The sequence below is a fragment of the Spermophilus citellus genome, assembly GCF_964194105.1.
Source record: "Spermophilus citellus genome assembly, chromosome: 3".
In the NCBI taxonomy this organism is placed as follows: Eukaryota; Metazoa; Chordata; class Mammalia; order Rodentia; family Sciuridae; genus Spermophilus; species Spermophilus citellus.
In genome coordinates, this window is record NC_138184.1 from 75,460,652 (window position 1) to 75,482,668 (window position 22,017).

Consider the following 22,017-nt stretch of genomic DNA (forward strand, 5'->3'; position numbering starts at 1 on the left):
TCAACAACAGAAGCTGGAGGCTAAACGGACCCCAAGCACTTCTGTAGGATTCAACAAGCAGAGGGGCTTCACTTAAGGGCTGCACAGCTGTTCCTGAGCAGTGAGTGACATTTATTTTCTTCCTCATTTTGCCTTTCTAAATTCTTCATAATGAAAGTGTTTATCTTTGGTAATTAAAAAAATAGATAATTGGTTTTGTTTTTATTTTTACAGCTTTATTGAGGTATGATTGACATGCAATAAACTGCCTGTTTAAAGGGTACAATTTGATGAGCTTTGACATCTGTATACACTGTGAAACCATCACCACAATTAAATGACAAACATTTCCATAACTCCCAATATATGTCATGTTTTTAAATCCCAAAGTAAAATGGGACAAAGAGATAGAAGTTTTGGTGACGTTTCCCCTAAATCCCTCACTTTTTTTTCTTTAATGTGCTGAGAATCAAACCCAGGACCTTAAACTTGTTAGGCAAGCACTCTACCACTAAGCTATGCCCATGTCCTCCTCTAAAATTCATATCTTGGAATCATTTTTTTTTGTACTGGAGATCAAATCCTGTAGCATTCTACCTCTAAACTATATCCTCAGCAACTCATCTTTTTGTTTAGATTTTATTTTGTAGCGAGACCAATACATTGCCCAGGCTAGCCTTGAACTTGTGAACCTCCTTCCTTGGCCTCCCAAGTAGCTGGGATTATAGGCATGTATCATTCCATCCAGGCCTATGTTGAAATCTTAACCCACAATATGATGGTATTGGGAGGTGAGTGACTAGGAAGTTATTAGGTCATAAGAATGGCAGGTTATTTTCCTTATAAAAGGAAGCTCAGAGAACTCTTGCTGTCTTTCTTTCATGTAAGTATATAATGAGAAGTCCACAATCTATAGCCTGAAAGAGAACCTTCACCAGAACCCAACAATGCTGTACCTTGGTCTTGAATTTCTAGCCTCCAGAACTGTGGGAAGCTTTTGAGTTGGGGTAATAATTCATAGTAGAGCATTTGCCTAGCATGTATGAGGCCCTGGGTTTGATCCCCAGCACAGAAGAAAGGAAAGAAGGAAGGAAGGATGGACTTCTGTTGTTTATAAACCATCTGGATTACAGTACTTTGTTGTAACAGTACAAACAGACTAAAGACAGTATACTTCCTTGAGTTCTAATACTTTTTTTCTAGTACTGGAAATTGGACCTAGTGGCATTCTTCCACTGAGCTACATTCCTAGCACAAATCGCCCCCCACCCTTGTTTTTTTTTTTTTTTTTTTTTTTAAATTTGAGACAGTCTTCCTAAATTGTGGAGGTTGGCCCCGAACTGTGATCCTCCTGCCTCACCCTCTGGAGTAGGTAAGTTTATAGGCCTGCACCACCATATCTAGCTCCTGTTTTTAATCCTTTTGGGAACATTTCTAAGAATGGAATCTCTGGTCATATGGCAATTCCATGTTTTACTTTTGAGGAATTTCATAAGTGCCTTTGAAAAATTCACCCACAAGTACCATATAATTAGGTGCAGTGGCCCTGCCTGTGAAAGTCTCATAGTCTTCAGGGCTACTGTCCAACTAGCCCTTGTCAGGGTGCCCAGCCTGGGGCCAGAGGTTCCACAGATGTGAATTCTTTCCACTCTCCTAGCATCATTCCAGTGAAGGGCAGGGAAAGGGGCTCAGAGAGGGGTAACTACGCCCATCACACAGCAATAAATTGGGGAACCAGACTTGAGCCAAACCTACCCAAGTCCCAAATCAGTTCTTTTGAACATTGTGCCAACAGCCTGGATGATCAGATGGGGTATTATAAAGATGGCAGGATTTTCTGCTGTAAAACCTACTTGAGGTCAACCAAAAAACCTGGGCTTTTCTTGCTGCTTCCCTGAACTGTCTGAAATGCTGTCTCCATCAAAGCTGGAAGCTGGAGGAGGGCACCCTTCAAGTAAGATGTGGTCACATGACCACCCCCATCCATCATCTGTCATCTAGCCCCAGGGAGCCAAGGGCAAGATCAGAAAACTGAGATCATCAATACAGCTGTCCTTTAGCCTTGCTAGCTTGTATTGTGCTAGACAGTGCTTTGCTGGGGCACCTCTTCCAGGCTCACTGACCCCTGACCCAGAGTGGGGAATAGGGATCTCTATAGGACATCTTTGCTAAAAGAGAAATGAGCTCTTGCTGGAGCTGCTGGCTGGGGTTCTGACTGAGTGAGGGTGTGGGCTCTTCCTTCCTGACTTGGGGCCTAGGGCTTTGAAACCTCTTCTCAGCACTTAATCCACTGCTTCTTCAGAATCAATTATTGATGAGGGCTCTGCAGCCGTTACAATCCCAGAAGAATCTCCTGACTGCTATTTCCAGCCTTAGCAGGGAGAGGAGGGGCCTGGGTGAGATGAGCTTGTTTCTGAAGGGGTGGTGAGTGGTCCAGGCTATGACTTCCAGTGGTTAGTGGCCCAGAGCACTGTCAGACCAAGGGTGCTTCTTACCTGTGGGGGAAGAGGGAGCCCCAGGCCTGCTTTGCCTTACCTAGACCATCCAGTCTGTGTCCTGAAGATTGGTGATGGGCAAGCTGAGTGAAAGGCGGGCCCACAACAGCCCAGGGCCAGAAGCTTTGTACTTGCTAGCGCAGAGGTTCAGACTGATGGCTGGTGACCCTGAATGCCAGGGAGGCATTGGGAAGAGGGGGAGGAGGCCAGGTAGAATTTGCACTGCCTGGAAGGAGATGGTGTGACAGCCACACTTCCCATCTGTCCATCAACTTCCCTCAGGGGAAGGCCTGACATATGGGATATGACATGGGGATGCCACAGCAGATGGCAGAGGAGCCCTGGGAACTGCTGGGAGGGATTCCTATCTCAGGACAGTGCCCAAACTGTGGGCTTCTTGGGTGGAGTCCAGGGCCCACCCAGATTCTCTTCTTGCCCCAAAGAGGAGGGGCCTCTTTCTGAGCTGTATGTTTCTTCTTTGGAGAGCCTCTTTCCACAGGCCTTTCTCATCCCTGCTGTGGACCTCTTCTATCACCAAGTGCTCTCTCTCCCAGGCTTAGGAGTATCTCCAGGGGCTCAAGGCTGTGAGAGTTGGACTGAGCTGCCTCTCGGTCCAGCTGGGCCTGCATAGCCCCAGAGGTCATTTCCTCCCTATACTTTAGATCACTTGTGAGGTGGGGCTATGCTGGCATCCCCTGTGTGGGCTCTGGGAAGAATAAATGGAAGAATACAGAGGATCAGGCTGGAAAGGAAGCTCTAAGAACTTATTAATGAGTAAGAATGAATATGTGACCATGTGATTGATTGATTTGGGTACTGAAGATTGAACTCAGTGGGTGCTTTATGCTTTATTACTGACCTACAATCTCCAGCTCTTTTTTTTTTTTAATTTGATACAGGGTCTCACTATGTTGCTTAGGGTCTTGCTAAGTTCTTGAGGCTGGCCTTGAATTTGCAATCATCTGCCTCACCCTTCAGAGTTGCTGGGATTAAAATCATACACCATTGTGCCTGGCTAACCATGACAGTTTTAACCAGTCTTCTGCCACCTCTATGTTCAGTTATCCTAGGTGACCTTAGGTCTCCTGACTTAAAATACCCTGGGACCCTCTGGAGAGAGAGGTTCATCTGGGAATGGTCTCCATTCCATCCTACAGGCTGAAGTGTACATTGGAACAAGCCCTGTGGCCTCTAGCAGAGCTGGGAAGAGGATGTGGCAGCCAGGTCATAAGACTGAAGGAGACTGAGAGGGATCTTCTCAAGTCACTGTGGAGCCTGTGTCACCATGGCTGTGGGTTTGGTGGAGGACTGCCTAACACTGTGGGGGCACAGAGAGTAGGCTGTGAGGTGGGAAGGCTCAGGTAGGGAATCCTGGGTATAGTTGGACCATGCAAATAAATCCCTTTTCCAGTTACAACCCTGGGCACTGGGGCACTAGGAACACCTGACTAGGGTATACATGTGTAAAGGATACAGAGCCTCAAGGTAAGGCCACCTGTAGTATCATTCCTACTGGGATCAGACCCAGTGTGTGTGGGGCAGAGGCAAAAGAGAGACCAGGAATGTAAAAATGCTCAGACTTCTCATCTGTTAGATGGAGACAGGAAGGGGTCTCTAGCAGAAGAGACAAAGAATGGAAAGATGGACAGAGGACAGATAGTGAGAAGGGAAGGTGCCAGCGGAACCAGAGAAGATGAAAAAGACATCTCTGAAGCACTTGGATATGGTCCTCATTGTGCCATCACATCGCTGCAGGGACTGCTTGCGCAGGTTTGTAGGACCAGGTTCACAGAGACTGTCTCTGCCTCAGAAATTTACTATTAAATATTGAGATTCTTTTGGGCTGGGGTTCTGGCTCAGTGGTGAGCACTTGACTAGCACGCATGAGGCAACGGATTTGATCCTCCGCACTGCATAAAAGTAAATAAATAAAAGTATGGTGAAAAAATTTAAAAAATATATTGAGATTTTTATTTACTTTTTTTTTTTTTGGTACTTGGGATTGAACCCAGGGGGCCTTAACCACTGAGCCACATCTCCAGCTGCACCCCTCTTTTAAAAAAAATCTTTATTTATTTATTTTTATGTGGTGCTGAGGATTGAACCCAGGGCCTCGCACATGCTAGGCAAGTGCTTTACTGCTGAGCCACATTCCCAGCCCCTGCCCTCCCCCTTTTAAAAATAATTTTTAGTTGTGATGGACACAATACCTTTATTTATTTATTTTTTTATGTGGTGCTGAAGATGGAACCCAGTACCTCACTCTTGCTAGGCAAGCGCCCTACCACTGAGCTACAGTCCCAGCCCACTCTCCAGCCCCCTTTAGAAATATTTTATTTATAGGTAGGGTCTTGCTGAGTTGCTTAGGGCCTCGCTAAATTGCTGAGACTGGCTTTGAATTTGTAATCCTCCTGCCTCAGCCTCCTAAACTGCTGGGATTACAGGCATATGTCACTATGCTCAGCTAAATATTGAGATGTTTGAAGAGAATGTCTTTGTATCAAAGAGAATCACACTGGACTGATTCTGAGAAGACACATTCTGTTCTGTTTTGTAGTGCTAGGGATGGAATCCAGGGCCTCATGAATGCTAGGCAAGTGCTCTCCCTGAGCTCCACCCCTGCCTGCTTGATATGGTTTGATTATCCTCTCCAGAAGCTTAATCCCTAGTGTAACATTGTTGGGAGGTATTGCCTAATGAGAGGTGTTTAGGCCTCATGAAGTCATCTTGGCTTCTGCTGGCATGTGCTCCCTCGTCTGTCTGCCATGTTATAATGTGGCTCTTAAACTTCCCAGCCACAAGGATTATTAGCCAAATAAACTTCTATAGTTTATAATTTGCCCATCTAACCAGGCATGGTGGTGCAATCCTATAATCCCAGTAGCTCAAGAGACTGAGGAAGGAGGATAGCAAGTTCAAGGCCAGCCTCAGCAACTTAGTGAGGACCTGAGCAACTTAGCGAGACCCTATCTCAAAATAAAAAATAAAAAGGGCTGTGGACGTGGCTCAGTGATTAAGTGCCCCTGGGTTTAATCCCCAGTACTAATAATGATAACAATAATAATAGCAATTTGCCCAGTGTATGGTATTCAGTTGTAGCAGCACAAACACATGAAGACAACACTGTTTTAATTTCATTTCCCTGGGGAACTTAAGTCTCCCATCCTCCCAGGCCAAATATTGAAATTGAAGAGACCATTACTGTCATTCAGGGTCCACAGGAATCAGCTGGCACACCAGAGTAGGAAATACAAGGGCAGTTTAATAAAGGACCATTTATGGAAGTGTGGGTATACAAGAGACATTATGCTTCTAGCTCAGGAGTTGGTAACAGTAGGACACCATATTGCCCCTTCCCCCACTGGGGCCTGAAGGGGCCAGAGGAGGAAGCTGTGGAGAAAGGCAGCCCACCTAGGCCATCCACTCCCATCCTGTGAAGCTTTCTGCTGCACCCAGCAAAACTGGTCCTCCCTAAGGCACCCCCAGTGTGGCATGCTCCCCTATTCCCATCAAACTACATCTAGTGGACCAGGTCAAGGGCCACAGTTCACAGAAGGGCCCAGCAAGACTGCTTTTGGGAATCTGGAGTATGCAAAGCTTTAACTACAAGATGGTCACTGTAGCACCACCGCTTAAAGCTAAAACATGGACACAAATTGTGGGCTGATAAAATGAACTTTGATCTGTCCACACCAAAGAAAATTTAGCTGCTGAAAGGACAGGAGGCTCAGTGTGCACCTACAGTGAGAGGACTCCAGGCAGGCCATTAGGAAGGCAGCCTGCCAGACAGGGAGCACAGCACAAGGTCATGCTGAGAAACAACAAACCAGCCACCAAACATGGTTTGCACACAAGAGAACATAGCTCAGAAGGAATAGTAATAACTGTTATCCAGACTCATTTCAGGAGTGCAACCAACCTGAGGTGGAGCTTTAAGTCTGTATTTCATATGCTTTGTACTGTTTTGCTTTTTTTTTTAATAGTAAGCACACAATTCCTTCAAATGCAATTTATATAAAGAAGTGTTTATATATATATATATATATATATATATATATATATATATATATATATATATATATGTTTTATATATCATACATATGTAGAGAGAGAAACTGGGAAAAAGGTAATGAGGTAATGAACAGAAAAAATATGCCATTGTTCATTATAATTTTGATGTTTGGTAATTGTTATTAATCAATTAACATTTACTGGGCACATGAGGTGTGCCAGGCACTAAAGGGTGCTGACCAGCACAGCTGCCTACAAAATGCTCACCATCTACAGGCAGCAGACAGGGATACTGGATGTACCAGCAGAGGGCAGAGATGAGTGACATGGGGGAGGGTGGGAAAGTTAATAGCAGTGAAGAGGGTCAGGAAGGACCCCATGGAGGAGCAAAAGGAGGGGTACAGAAGAGGGCATGTACTCTGGGTAGAGAGCTGGGGGTGTTCCTGCCTACTCTGGGTTTGCAAGAGGAAATGGTGGAGTCAGAAACATGCCAGACTCTGGAGAGTCTCTGAAGTCCTCTATAGATAAGTAGTGGTCAGATCACAAAAGTCCTGCAGATATACGGCCAATGGGAGAGAGAGAGGCAGGAAGGCAATGGTGGTCACCATGATTGCCAGAGCAGGGCAGAATAAAGTTCAGGGGATAAGAAGTGAGTTATCCAAGGAGTGGTCATGAAGTCCTTCATCTCACAGTATGGCAAAGGAAATTCATCCTCTAGATGGGCCAGACGTGTGAGCATCTTGTTCTGTCCATTGTTGCCCAATGACCTGGAGGGCAGGACCATGGGGATCTCGGAGGTACTAGGGAAGAACCTGAGAGACTTTCTTGTCCATTGCCTTTGAGAGGAGCAGGGCTGCCCAAGGAACCCGGAAGTCTGTGGCAGAGGAACAGTGCACAGTGAGGCCTGGAGTTCCAAGCCTGGAACTTCATGTCCCATTGATAATAGAAAACTCCCTGGTAGGATGGTAAATAGGTTTTCTCCTTGACAAATTCTGGTCACCTGGAACACTGTAATGAGAAGGATTCTGAAGCCACATCTAAGATCTTTGGAAAGAGTGCCAGGGTTGACTGCTGATGTGGGCCATGGGTGAAAGATGTAAGACAATGCAGGAGTGTCTTGAGCTTGTAGCCCTGAGGCTTCTCAAGGCCACAGATGACTTTCTGATGACCCTAAGACTGGCCATTTAAGGAGCTCACTGAAATACCCACAGGCAGGCATGATGCCCCTTGGTAGGCAGTGTGGAGTGCTCTGGCAGTCAGTGGCTCCTGACCTGCCAGAAAAACGGCTGATCCTTGGGAATGCAAGCCCTCTACACCTAGAGGGGAGACATACTGCAGAGTTCAAGCTCCACGTCACCTCTCCATCGTCACAGGAGTTGCTGCCCATGCATCCAAGGAGTGGAGGCCTCTGATGCTTGCCCAAGCTAACAGCAGCTCAGGCTGGAGGGCCTCTTGTTCTCCTGGGTCTCCAGTGAGCTCCCCTCCATTCCTGTAGAGAGGAAAAGTAAGTTGGTATCATTCAAGCATCCTGCAGCCAACACTGGGCAGGGGCCACACCCACTCTGACAGTGGGTGCCCTGACTTTTATCTCCTAGGCCTATTGTTTGAGGCTTGGGGCAAGAAGCCTAGGGGCACTCTGGGTGGTGGAACAGAGTGGGCAAAGGTAGAGACTAGGAGAACCAGAGCAGAGCCCTAGGAGGCTGTCTGGAGGTCAGGAAGGATGACACAGAAGGTGCCTGAGCTGGAAAGCAGGATTAGGGAGGCTGCAGGTCTGAGACTGGAGCAACAGCCCAGAGAAGAGGGTCCAAAGAAGACAATGGAGGGCCATAAGTTAAGGAAACGGGTGATGGGAGGAGAGTGGATATAGATTTTTGGCCTTCAGCCTGCTCCCCAATCATGTTTAGTCATGGCTGTACGTACGGATGAGGTCTCCATCGCCAACCTGGGGCCGAGTGCCATTTCTCTTCTCCAGATCCTGCAGTACTGACTGCTCAAATGCTAAGGCAGCGACGCGGCTGAAGAATGCCTTCACGTTCTCTCCTGAGGGCCCACAAGATAGCTGTGTGACCCCAGCTGACCCCCAAATGTATTTGAGCATAGAAGCCAGGATAGCCCACCCTCATGCCAGCACATGGGCATTTCTGGAGTACCTCTGACAGTAATGGTGACTGCCTGAACACAGTCCCACCACCCATCTGGGAACTCACAGTGCTGAGTTCAGCTGGCTTCAGCCCCATCTTCCTACCTGGCTCCAGCCCCCATCACTGACCCAGCTGCCTGCCTAGGCTACTTCCTCAGACCTCCAAGCCTTCATTCCCTAGCATCTACGCTTCTAATCAATTGCTATTGAGCACCTGCTATGGGCCAGGTGCTGGCACAGGCAGAGTTCAGGACAAACCTGTGACTGCTCTCCTGTAACTTTCCACATGCTGCTGGCCCTCAGTATGGAGCCTTTGTGTGTACTCTTCCAGGTAGAGGCAACTGCCCATCAGGAAGCAGACTAGGCTCCAGCACCCAATAGGAACACTGCCTTTGTGCAGTTCACAACCTACATAACAGCACAGGGCCGACTGGCTTGGTCTATAGTGAGGTCTCAGTGAACCTGAGGTTACCCTGATAAAGGAGGGTGGGTCTTCACAGGGCAGAAGGGACACTATTGGGATGGAACAGAGGGCACCAGGCAAGGCACTTCCAAGCATTTATGGTGGGCCAATGATGGTTCTTCTACCCTTGGCTCTCACTCAGTCTGGGACCAGATGTCTACTGTCTCTGCTTGGCCAGGGCAAGGACTATTGGGCCCAAATCCTAAGTCCTCCTGAAAGCCTCTGCAGTCTATTATATGCCAGGCACTGCATGCTCTTTCATTCAATCTCCCCAGAAACCTGCTTTCAAAGTTTGTCCTTTGCTTAGAGAAGGATTTCCTAATTTTTCTTCAATAAATACATATGGCTTTTATAATATAAATCATGTTATTTCATTAAAAATAAAATGAGATGGATAGCATCACTCTGCTTCTCAGCTAAGGAGATTTAAGGCCAGGAGATGTTGGGCATCTTGCCTGGTTCTGGGGGACCCAGCATGGCCAGGGTCAGACCACCTATGGATAGCCATGGGGGCTGTGTTGAAAAACATGCCGGTAAGGCAATGGCCAGAGGTTGCTATTCCTCTCACCCATGACACGGGCCTCCCAGTGTCCTTCCAGAGAGGAAGAGACTCCTCTCAGGCAATGGAAATTGCTGTCAGTCACCAGTACAGCTGTGCCGTGATACTAGCATGGTCAGAGATGCAAAAGAAAAGGCAAGAATCTCTGTGACACAGCAAGTCCTGCAGAACTGGCCCCAAAACAGCCCACACTCCCCCCATGAGGATGGCCCCTTGTCCTACTCACCAGTCTTGGATGACACTGACCAGTACTCAGCCTGCATCTCATTGGCCAGGTGCACAGCCTCCAGTTCAGTTTGTTCACATGCTGCTACTGACTGGAAGAAGCAGTATTCACTGACCCAGTGTCCTGGCCCTTCTATAGGGAAGCCCCTAAGGGTAGGCAGCGGTTCCCTTTCATTGTGCCACCTCCCTCCCCAGGTCACCTAGGGAAGGTGAGGCAACCCCAGTGCAGAGATGCTGTTTGTCCAGGGATGACACCTCAGTGGTATGAGCACCCTGAACAGGCAAATATGAGTGCCAGTTGTCCCTCTCTTAGGAAACAGCACAGGGAACTTGAGTTCCCCTGACTTTCAGCTCCAAGGCCTGCAGTCTTTGAATTCCAAGGCTTTTTATGTCAGTGCCACCCCCACTCCTCAAACTTGAGCTGAATGTGTAGGAATTTTCCTGAGGGCCACCCAAGCCTCCAGCTCTACCTGCTTACCAGAAGGTCCTTTTTGGTTCCCACGAGGAAGATGAAGCAGGAGCCTGCCTCATTCTCCCTTAATGCATCCTCCAGCCACTGCCTGGAATGCACAGAGGGAAGACAGCCTGAGATGCTACCCACCCATTCATGTCTTGAGGACCAGAGTACAAGGTCAAGACTTGACTCCTCCCCAGGACTGGAAGCACTAAGATGGAAGGTTCAGGGAGGGTGCTTTGGCCCACACTGGCTTAGTGGGGATGCTGGTCCTATAGACAGAAAGACTTTTGTAGGACCAGAGGGGATTGGCAATACAAAAGCACTAGTCACAGGGAGATGAAGAGCCCATCCTCATCCTCTTGGTGAGTCCTGCACTTTATCAACTGGAATGCATTCCTGCCTCCCTCACATGCTTTGGAGGTTTTTGGATGTGAATGCCTCCAGACAAATGAAGGGTGAGGGGGCTTTAGTTTGTGGCAGATGCAGGATGGCCTCCTGGAATTGGTGACATTGCCCATGTTTCTTCTAAGACAACAAGTACCAAATTCATGTTCCTTCAAGACAGGGCTGGCTCTGAAATTATCAGGGCCTAGGGAAAAGGTAACAGAGAGGTCTCCTCATTCAGAAATGATTAGAACACTCAAGATGTGATAGCAGAGAGGCAGAGCATTTTGGGGAGAGTGGGGTGGGGACTGAACCCAGGGTCTCATGCATGTTAGTCAAGTGCTCTCCCACTGAGTCACATCTCCAGCCTGACATTAGGGTATTAAAGCAAATGTGGGTCTTTTGGAGCAAGAGTTGTGGTGCAATTGCATTGGTTATATACCCCTGAGTAGCAGATGAGGACAGATCTTGAGGGATAAAAAGGCAACTGAACAGTGGGTGGCCTATGGGCAATTGGTTCTGACAAATGAGCCTGGTCACTTAAATCCATTTTGGGGGTCCCTAGTGGCCAGGTTTAGGGAGTTCTTCTAGGCAGGTTCCTGAACTTAGGTGACCTGAAGGATTCACAGGGTCCAGGATTACTTGCCTGGTATGCTCCAGAGTCTGTACATCAGTGAGGTCAAAGGCTGTGATGATCACTAGACACATAGGGAAAAGCCAATAGCCAATCAGTAACAAGTGAAGCCAACAAAGTATGAAAAAGGGGCTCCCCTCAGACACATCTACAGAACCCAAGGAACTGCCAACATAGCTTCTGGCCCTGAACCCCAAAGTAGAGGCTGGGGAGGAAATTCCCTATGGCTTCCCTCCAGGATCTGCCCTCCTGCTACCTATACCCAGCAGCACAGTCTCAGGGAGGAATCCAAGGAGGTAGGATGAGGAGACAGGAGCATGTGGCCTTGGCAACAGATACCCTCTGCCACTTATGGAGAAGGGAGCCTGGGCAAGAGTCTTAATGGCTGAGAGCCTCAGTTTCCCCATCTGTAAAATGGTCAGAATGATACCTCTAGCTCTCAGGGATGCTGTGAGGGCAAATAAGGGCAGCTATTTTGAAAATTATTAGTTTAGAGCCTGGTCATAGTTTCAATCTATGGCTATGATGATAATTAGCAACAACCAGCTCAATGGAAACAACTTCTAGGGAGTCAGATGAGCAGAAAACTGGGATGTGCAACCCTGTTGTCAGCTTGTCTTGTCACTGGTACTCCCTTAGGCCCATGGTGTTGAGGTGGTTCCTGAGGGGAAGCCCACGTGGAGGACATTCCAGGCAAATATCTGTTCTCTACTACCCACCCCTTGGGATGTGAGCAAGCTGAACAGAGGATACCTCTGCACCTTGGCTGATGGCCCTCCTAAGGCAGAGAGGAATAGAGAAAAAGAGGACATTGATAATGGGGATAATGGCAGCCCAGCTGCTGATTGCAGAGCTGTGCCAGGTGTCTCACATCTCTAGCCCCAGGGAGGCAGCATCCCTCAAGGAAAAGATATCTGGGAGGTAAAGGTTGCTAGAGGCCACAGTCAACATCGCCAAACTATAGCTTTAACCCTAGGTGAGTTGCTTATGATTTACTTCTGTTTTTGCTTCTTTCAAACCTGAGTGAAACATCTGAATTCTTTCACCACTACTGAGTAGGCCTAATTGTGACTTATACTTTTGAGTCTGGTTTGGTATCCTTTTGACAATTCTTATACCTCCCACTGAAATCAACTTCTATCTTTTTCCTGGGAAGCTAAGGTTGGCATGAAAAGCTTATGCTGCTGCCTCTGCTGAGCCCTACCAATGCTGCTGACCCCCACTTAGGACCTGCCATTCCTGTCAAGGTCTCCCTTTCATTCTTCTTCTTTGGCATAGCCCTCTCCTAACAAGGCAGGACAAGTCTCTCTCTACCTACCACAGAGTCTGATGCTACCTTCTTTTCTGGGACCCCTGGACAAAAACATCCTTTCCTGAGCTGAAAACTAGAACTGAGACAGCCAGCACTCACCATCACAGGCTCCCTAAAAAAAGCATCATTGCCAAAGCTAGCCAAGGCCCTGCCTTGAAGGCAGCTTCCTCACTTCCAAGCACTGGCTGGAGTGTTTTCTCAGTGGCCTGTGCAAAGAACCTAGGTTTCCTGCTATTAAGCACAGCAGGGAGCCCCATGCTGCACATGGCTGAGGGCTCCACCCTTGTAACATTACTTACCCTGGGCACCTCGATAATAGGCAGATGCAATGCACTTGAACTTCTCTTGTCCGGCTGTGTCCCAGCTGTGCAGTGAGAAAAGAGAAAGGAAAATGGTAGCAGGTTAAGCAATTATAGTAATCTGACCCTCCAGGCTAGTAGTATCATGGAGGGAGACCCAAGGACCTGTACCAGTTGTGTCAACAGTGTGGGCTACAGAAAGGGCTTATATGAGCCAACTATCCCTGCCACCAGATCCTGATGATCCCTCCAGCAAAGAATTCTCACCAGATTCACAGTGCTACTGGGGAGAGCATGGCCTTAGCAGTTCCACTGCCCAGATGAATGGAGTTACAGCTCAGACTCTTCTGATTGTGACATTCAAAAGGAACATATGTCATTGGATTAGATAAAGAGGGATGAAGGGAAGGGAGGGGGGCTGGGAATAGGAAAGACAGTAGAATGAATCAGACATAACTTTCCTATGTTTACATATGAATATATGACTAGTGTAACTCCACATTATGTACAACCATAAGAATGGGATCCTAATTAGAATAAGTTGTACTCTATATATGTAATAATATGTCAAAAAGAACAAATAAAATAAATTAATTAATTTAGAAAAAAAGGAACATATGCTCTATAGTGTGGTGTGGCTTACTCCCTGTGAATGGTGTTGGGTTCCAGGCCAGGCCTTCAGCCATGGCCCTCTGCCACTTGCTCATGTGTGACTGGGGCACTGCTTCACCTTCCAGACTGTAGTTACCAGGTATGTCTAACAGGGATGTGATTTGTATCCCCTGGGTAACTCTGATCAATTATCCCTCGGGCTCTTTAAAGTAACACATTGAAATGGACTTAGAAGCTGAGCCACAATAAATTAATGCTATTTACCATAGGCATGATATAGAAGTTCTGTAGGCACATCCTGAGATCTATTTGCCCTGGTTTAGAACAAGGCAGGTGGTCAATATGCAGAGATAAGCCTGAAATTCAACAATGAACCTTTTTTTTTTTTTTTTTTTGGTACTAGTGATTAATCCCAGGGACACTTAACCAATGAGCCTCATCCCCAGTCCCTTTTTATATTTCATTATGAGACAGGGTCTCACTAAATTGCTGAGGCTGGATTTGCACTTGTGATCCTCCTGCTTCAGCTTCCTGAGCCACTGGGATTACAGGCATATGCTACCATACCCAGCTCTGAATACCTTTTTAAAGCCAACATATCAAAATTTAACTTTTCTCAGTAAATTGAAAAGTAAAATAAACCACAGACATGACATCAATGATCTTAAAGTTTTTTTCAAGTGATCCAGCATGATGCAGACTTTTTGGCTATCTTCTTTCATTTCTGGAGAAGATTCTGGTTGGGGAGTTGGGGTTGGACTTAGAGATAGGGCCAGCTGGGTGGCTGGTAACAACCTCAATGTAAGAGAGGCTGCAGCAGGACAGTAACGCTGTTTTGTTCTGGCAACTTTAATTAGATATAGCCTGTTGCTATAATGAGAAACCAGCCACTAGTCACTCTCTGCATGGCTCCATGTGGGACACCTGGCTCTTTGTCCTTCTCACCTTTTTAGATCCCTCAGTCTTACTGCCCTGATTTTCACAGCCTCTTTCGCTCTGGATTGACTCTGTACTGTCCCTTGGACAAGATATGATATCATCTGGCTCTAGGATAGCACTAGGACACTGCCTCGATAAGCTGGGAGCTGACATTCACAGGATCTGCAGGTCTAGCTTAGAGAGGGCACAGAGGATTGGGGGATGAAGCAAGATAGGAAGAAAGGGAAGGAGACCAGGACAAGCCTGGTTAATGCCAACGGGCAAGAAGAAAACAGTGGCCATCATGCAGGAGAGCAAGGTAGAGAGAGGGGCTGCTCAGGATACTGCGGAGGCCTAGAGCCTGAACAAGGTCTGTGGCATCTTTCAGGTGCCAGAGGAGTGAAAGGCAAGGTCCAGAAAATGTACCACTTTGGGCCAAGGTAAGCCTGGGTAGACCCTGGGCTGTTGTGAGAGAAAGTAAAGAGAGGAATTGAAACTAGTAGGCCACAGAGAAGCAGAGGCATGGGGTTAGGCAGGAAAGGAGATAGACAGAAATAGAAGGAAAGAGTAGCAGGGGGAGCAGAAGTTACTTGAGGGAAATGTATGAGGAGGAAGATGAGCACATCAGACCTGAGAGAGAGGTGTGGACAGTGTAGCCTCTGCCAGAACCCTCTTTGTCCAAGCCTGGCACTCAGGGACAGGATTTGGTCCCATTTTATTGCTGCATACAGAGGCTTATCAAAGCTACCTTACTTCCTGTGGAATCACTGGAGGTCCAGATTGGGGAAAGGCTTGCTAGAGCCTGGGAGCAGGACCAGACTTAGCAAGAGCAGAAGGCAATCAGTGGAGGTTGGAGATGGGTGGGAAAGTCAGGCTGTGAAGACCTTCCCCAGATCTGATCATCAACACAGAACAACTCCTGGGACTGAGGGAGGATCTGGGAACTCAGGGAGCTATAAAACCCGATTTCTCTCAACCACTCCAGGCTCTGCTTGTCCAGATGGGTCCTTGCTGAGTACCATGGGGTACAAATGAGAATGAGCTGGCCAACATTTTCCCCAGGCACCTCCTGAAAGTCCACACATAAGTCATGTGAGAATCAGCACCCACAACAGCAACTTACATCTGGAGGCTGTAGGGAATCCCAGCAATCTCAAATCGTTCAATTTCAAAGTCTACCCCGATGGTAGCCTTGTAGTCTCGGTCAAAAACATTCTTGCAAAACCTGTTGGAGGCAATAAAGCTATCAGAGAAGTATCTTCACAGAAATGGGCATGGAAGCTTTGCTCTTGATAGTGACACTATGTCTAGAGACAAATAAAGTACAATGATGGGAACTGATAAAGAAGGGACCATCCACAGAGGTTGCAGACAAACAAGTGTGTTAGCTCTCTGTCACTAAACAATCACCTGAAATAACCAACTTAGGGGAAAGGTTCATTTGGGCTCACAGTTTTAGAGCTTTCAGTTCATGATATTAGCCCCTCTGTTTGGGCCTGTGGCAAGGCAGCATATCATGGCAGCAGCATGTGGTGGAGCAAAAACACTCGCCTCATGGCTGGGAAGGGAAAGAGAGAAGGAAGAAGGGGTGGGGGTCCCATTATCCCCACTAAGGCCATGCTCCCAATAATCTGGAGACCCTTAAATATTCTACCACCTTCCAGTAGTACCATAGGTGGGGGAGCAAGCTTTTAACACATGGGGACAATTATTTAAACTGTGGCAACAGAGCAGCCAATAAGAACAAGGTAGGGGAAGAGGGGCTATGGCAGCCTCAAAGGCAAAATTTAGAACAGTGAGAGAAATAAGGGTTTATTCTCAGGGATGGCAATGAAAGGGTTAGCCCAAGGTCCTAATAGTGTGAATAATCCCAGGCTCTTGGATTGCCCTACTGTCTGTCAACTTCATCATCTCCCCCGTTTCTTGCCCCTTCCCCACCTGGCTCCCACCAGACTGAGGCTAGTTCTCAGCAGCCACACAGTCCCCACTGTGATAATGTGGGCCTCCCAAATAAAGGTGACAACCTGATGTTGGGAAGTGTGGTCAACCTGACTGGGTAGGAAGGAGATGACATGGCCTTACCTGTGGATGAGACTGGTCTTTCCCACATAGAGGTCACCAACCACCACCACCTTGGAGAGTTTGAGCCTGGGAGAAATATGTCTGTGTCACCCTTGAGCATGGTTTCAAGAGTGTCTTCAGCACACACAACTCCTTCCTGAGTTCTTTGCAGTGAGTCATCCCTCAATCCTGAATTTAGCATGGGCCACACTGCTGAGCCTTTTGTTCTCCCTCCCTGATCTTCAAAGGGAAGAGTGGGAAAGCCTACATTTGTTTTGGGAACTCTGCTTACCCTGGGGATGTACCCTTGACCCCTCTTAGCCAAAATCACTGTCTTGAGAATTAGAAATGGGCATAAGGAGAGGCTGAGTCATAGGCTAAGGGGGCAGAGGTGGGAGTACAAGTGGGGCTATGGTAACCAAGAATGATGGGTACATCTAATTTGGGGATGGCAGGGTGCCACACTGAGGATGCAGACCTGGGGCCCAAGAGTGGAGAGATACCAACACAAGGGGTGGGTTGGCAGCTTCTGTTTCCTGCTATGTGCCCTCTGGGAATGTGTACCTACATGGACTAAGCTCACTATAAGCAGATAATCCCTGACCAGGAACCATTGTCACCTACTCACCTGGAGATGTGTGCAAGACTCAAACAGGCCAAGAGGTATGCCATGAAGAGAACTCAGGGTGTGCACATCTGAGCTGTGGCTTGAGGCAAATTTGCTATGAAGTTGTTGGGCTCCTTAGGAACACTGCTTATTGAGAGCAGCCACACCCTTACTGTATATGTGTATATGTCCTGTAATCTGGGAAGCAGCATATTTGGGACTGTTGACAACACTTTCTTTCTGTAGCTCATTCTAAAGGATATCAATGGCTGAAGCAACCAACCCAGGGAAACATCAAATAGGCACTTCCCATGCTTGTAGACTGCAAGAGAGCACCTCTGTGTTACCTGGTGACCTGACCTACAATTCAATTTACCACATCTGGTGAGGGTAGGGACTGTGTCTACCCTACTTCCAGGAAGCCCTCTTCTTCTGGAATAGGCTGACCCTGACTCCATTACTCAAATTGAGAAGTAAAGATATTACCAGTATTATGGCAGGTACCCTCAGTACCTTTTTCTCCCTACCTCTGGTGTGGTCATGAGGGGTCAGGGATTCAGAACATGACTCTCACCCCATGAGCATGGCATGGCCCCTTTGACCATTCTGACTTGAACTTTCACTCCCATTGTGCAATTCTGGGGAACTCTGAGCTGGGCTCTCTTTTGGCCTCACTATATCTGTGAGCACAGCCAACTCCCTGAGCAGACTGTGAGCAGGCCCCTATACCTGTTATTTAAGAAAGAACAACTGCAAAATCCTGTGCCAGTAGTGATAAGTACTGTTGAGATAGGAACATAAGACGCATATCCCTGGCCCTTGTGGGATAGCTCTAGTGAGGAATACAAACAGGCAAAACAGCCCTAAGATAAGTTCTTGGGCTTCAAGAATTCACAGGAAGGGCACCCCATTCAGCGGCTTAGGATGGGGGACAGTGGGAGCAGAGGATCAGATTAGGCTCCCAAAGGAACTGACAGAGAACCAAAGAGGAAGGGGAGGCAACAAGAGTAAGAAAGATGTTTCAGCCAGGCACAGGGTGCATACCTGTAATCCCAGTGGCTCAGGAGGCTGAGGCAAGAGGATCACAAGCTCAAAGCCAGCCTCAGAAACTCAGCGAATCCCTAAGCAACTTAGCAAGACTCTGTCTCAAAAAATAAAAAGGGCTGGAGATGTGGCATAGTGGTTAAGAGCCCCTGGGATTAATCCCCAGTACCAAAAAAGAAAGAAAAAAAGAACGAAAGATGTTATAGAGAGTGGAAATGAACCTGTGTTGAGACCTCAGGATGAAAAAATCACCTGCATGAGCATCCGAGAAAAGGAAATGGCAGTGTGTGTCAAGTAAAGCCAGACAAGAAATCCAGTACTGGACTGTGTCAGTCTAGTCCATGTGTTTTCTTTGTTCATTTTTAAATTCATACTTGCATTTGTTCCTTCTGGTCATCTCTCCCAACATCTCACATCCCACAGGCTCACCCAACAGTCCCGGTGTTCCTGCGCTGGCAGGCTGCGCTCACTTGCCCGTGGAAGTGCTCCTTGAGCTGCAGGCAGGCATCAGGTGTGTACCACTACAAAGAGACAAACAGACAAATACACAGACAGGCACACCATCCTGCAAAGCTACAACAGCCCTGTCACCTGAGCTGGGCATCGTGGGTTTACCTACTTCCCAGTGCTCCCCCTGAGCCTTGAGCCTGGCAGCCTCATTGGCTTTCCCTATTTCTATCATATCATAGGCTGCAAAGTAGCCAATTTTAGTGAGCCGATTTTAGAGACAGGGTAACTGAGGCACAGAGTAAAGGGTAGCACTATGTGGACCCAATACAACCTGACTGGGAATTCCTCAGGTTTGAAGTGCTGTGGCCCTGAGGTACAGGATAGGCTTGGCCAGCAATGGCCTATGATCCTAACTACAGTAGGCAGAAGGAGAACAGATGCCCCAGGTAGCCTCCCTAGGGTAGGGCATTCTGGAACCAGAAGTAGCTGGGTTGAATCCCTGCTCTGCCACTCCGGGCTGTGTGATGTCATGCAAACTTCTCTACCTCTCTGAGCCTCATTGTCTTGATCAATATGTACTTCCTCCCATGAAACTTGGACTGTTTTGTGCCAATCATATTTCCCTTCCTTTCAGTTCATGAAATACCAGTCTCCACCATCCCTAGTTACCACTGTCAAGCTCCATAGAGGAAGCAATGGCCCAAGCTTTGTTGCAATGGAAAACCCAGCAGAACTGTCCAAGGTCTGTGAGTATGTGGAGAACAAACTTATTGGGGAAGGTGAATAAGGCGGGAGAAGGAATAGCTGCAGACCCCAAACACCCAGAGCCTACAGGTTGGTACAGATTCCAAAATATACAAAAGGCCATTTGGTGGCTTGTACCAAGCCACACTCAAACACCAATCAACTGATGACAGAGTTTTAATCTTCCAGAAATATTTTCTGTCATGTATTAACAAACACAGACACTGCTTTTCTCTCTCTCTCTCTCTCTCTCTCTCTCTTTGGTGGTGTGATGGATTGAATCCAGGGCCTCACACATGCTATGCAAGTGCTCTACCACTGAGTGACACCCCCAGTCACTGGAATGCTATTTTGGTAACAGTAACAATAATGAGAACAACAACAACCATTCCAACATGAGATGTTTATCCTTATGTAACAGTGGCTCCAAATTGTGTAACTCGCCTATGGTCACACATTTAATGAAGAAATCAGCATTCACACCTAGAACTGTCTGATTTATAAACTTCAGCCACACTGCAGCTCCCTGTCACCACTAGTCTGCCTTGGGCAAGTCAACATTCAGTTTTCCAGCTGCTCAAGAAGAAAGATCTCCTGGATTCACCTGCTTGATTTCTGGGGGTGACGGTAAGTTGAGGAAATCCGGGCATGGCCTCAGGGTCAGGAGAGCAATGTAGACAAAAAGCACTGGCCTAATGACTCTCTACCTTAGGAAAGTTGGTGATGATGCGGTCCCGGCTCACAGGGGGCCCCAAAGGCATCAGAGAAGACCTCATTCTTCCAGAGTCCTGTGGACTCAAACAGAGGTTAAGAGAGTGTTAAATAAAATTTATAGGAGCCCATCATTTTGGATTAGCCTCCTTGCACTAGGCCTCAGCAGATCAGTCCAAACCAGAATGTAGTCACTTGTGTTAGGTGCCACGTGATCAAACTGAACTCTGAAACAATCAGTTGTCAAAAACAAAACAAAAAAGCAAACAACAACAACAAAAAATCACCATGAGATTCATAGCAATTAATCCAAAGGGGCCCAATTTACCTGAGTCAGGATGATATGGAAGTCCCTCCATTTTAACCTTGGTAACTTGAAACTAATCTGTTTTTTGTCCTGTTTCTGCTTTCTTCAGTACTTTTCTGCCTATTAAACTAACCTCTAATCCACTGGCTATGGTGGTACAGGCCTCTAGTTCCAGCCTGGAGGCTAAAGTGGGACGATTATTTGAGCTCAGAAGTTTGAAACCAGCCTGGGCAACATGGAGAAACTGTCTCAAAACAAAAAGAGGGAAAACAAACAAACAACTTCTCCTGCTTAGCTCATCAGAACACTCATTCTATTTTATAGAAAGATGTGCTGCTGGATTCTAGGATCATTTGCAAATAACACCAATTAAGATCTTTAAATTTGGCTGGGTGCAATGGTGCATGACTATAATCCCAGGAACTGGGGAGGCTGAGACAGGAGGATCCCAAGTTCAAAACCAGCCTCAACAATTTAGCAAAGCCCAGAGAAACTTAGTAGGACCCTGTTTCAAAATTTAAAGAAATAAAAATAAAAAGGGCTTGGGATTGTGACTCAGTGGTTGAGCCCTCCTGGGTTTTCAAAAAGAAAAAGAAAAAGAACCCAAACTTTAAATTTGTAATTTTCATCTTGACAAGAATTAGGGAGCCATGCAAATCCCCAAAGATGTATACCTAGGAGTTTCTGCCTAACTTTTCATCAGTTTTAAAACCAGATCTAAACCTCCTTCTGTAAGGTATATGGGGAAAAGGCCAATGGGGCATAAGAAGTCAGGCCATCTCTTTCCATCTGCAGGCAGCACAGTGTGAGGGACTCAGGCCTGCTGGACTCCGCCTGGGAATCAGAAAACATGGGTCTCTTCTTGACAGGTGTCTAAGCAGGAGAGGCTCTTTCGCTGAGCTTAACTCTCTGGGGTGAGGCATTGCACAAAACCCAGGATGAGGATCACAGCTCAGGTAATGAAAGCAGAGTAGGGAGAGTCCCCTGCTCCCAGTCTTAAAAGGATGAAGGCTGACTGGTCTGGGGACTTTTATGTTTCAGGCCTTTTTCCAGAAAGTCCTCATCCCACCCAGCGTCTGGTCCCTCAAAGCCAACTCAAAGCCCTCCACATCATTTTCCGGTCCGGGGCTCCCTCTTCCCTGTAGGATGGCCCTGACCAAGGTCAGTCCGTTGTTCTTCATTTAACCGCGCTCCCCTTCAGGACCAGAATGGGCCTGGCCCCAGGTGGGCGTTCAGGAAATGAGGAGGCCAAAGGCTGGCAGACCGCGTATAAGTTCTGGGAGTAGGAAGCAGGCGGGGGGAACCCTGAGACCTTGCGACCCTAACCTCTGGAACGTGCCCGCACCGAGACGGAGGAGAGCCGACTTACCTAGAGAGCCTGCGAAGGTTCGGAGGTCCGAGCGGCCTGGTGGGGCAGCGCGCGCCCACCGCCCCGTGATCACCACGGCAACAGGGGCAACGCGGGGTTGGCGAGCGTCCGACGAATCTCGGACGTCGGGGGTGGGGTCTGGGCGGAGCTGATATGGGAAAGAGTCCGGCTCACAGGCGGAACGGGCGATCACCATAGCAACAAGAGTCTCCCGGGGTCTGGGCCAGTCAGCCCAA

General features: G+C 47.5%; 1 protein-coding gene across 1 annotated transcript; it reads right to left on the reverse strand.

The window, feature by feature from the left end:
* Window positions 1-260: 260 nt before the first annotated feature.
* On the reverse strand, window positions 261-22,017 carry RAB36 (RAB36, member RAS oncogene family). The gene is made up of 11 exons (XM_081285047.1): window positions 21,782-22,017; window positions 20,102-20,189; window positions 18,630-18,721; window positions 16,571-16,636; window positions 15,612-15,713; window positions 12,959-13,023; window positions 11,356-11,411; window positions 10,351-10,428; window positions 9,874-9,964; window positions 8,406-8,525; window positions 261-7,974 (listed from the first exon to the last, which is right to left on the reverse strand). Exons 2-11 carry the CDS (start codon window positions 20,168-20,170, stop codon window positions 7,910-7,912), a joined length of 804 nt encoding a protein of 267 aa, XP_081141173.1. The 5' UTR covers window positions 20,171-20,189; window positions 21,782-22,017; the 3' UTR covers window positions 261-7,909.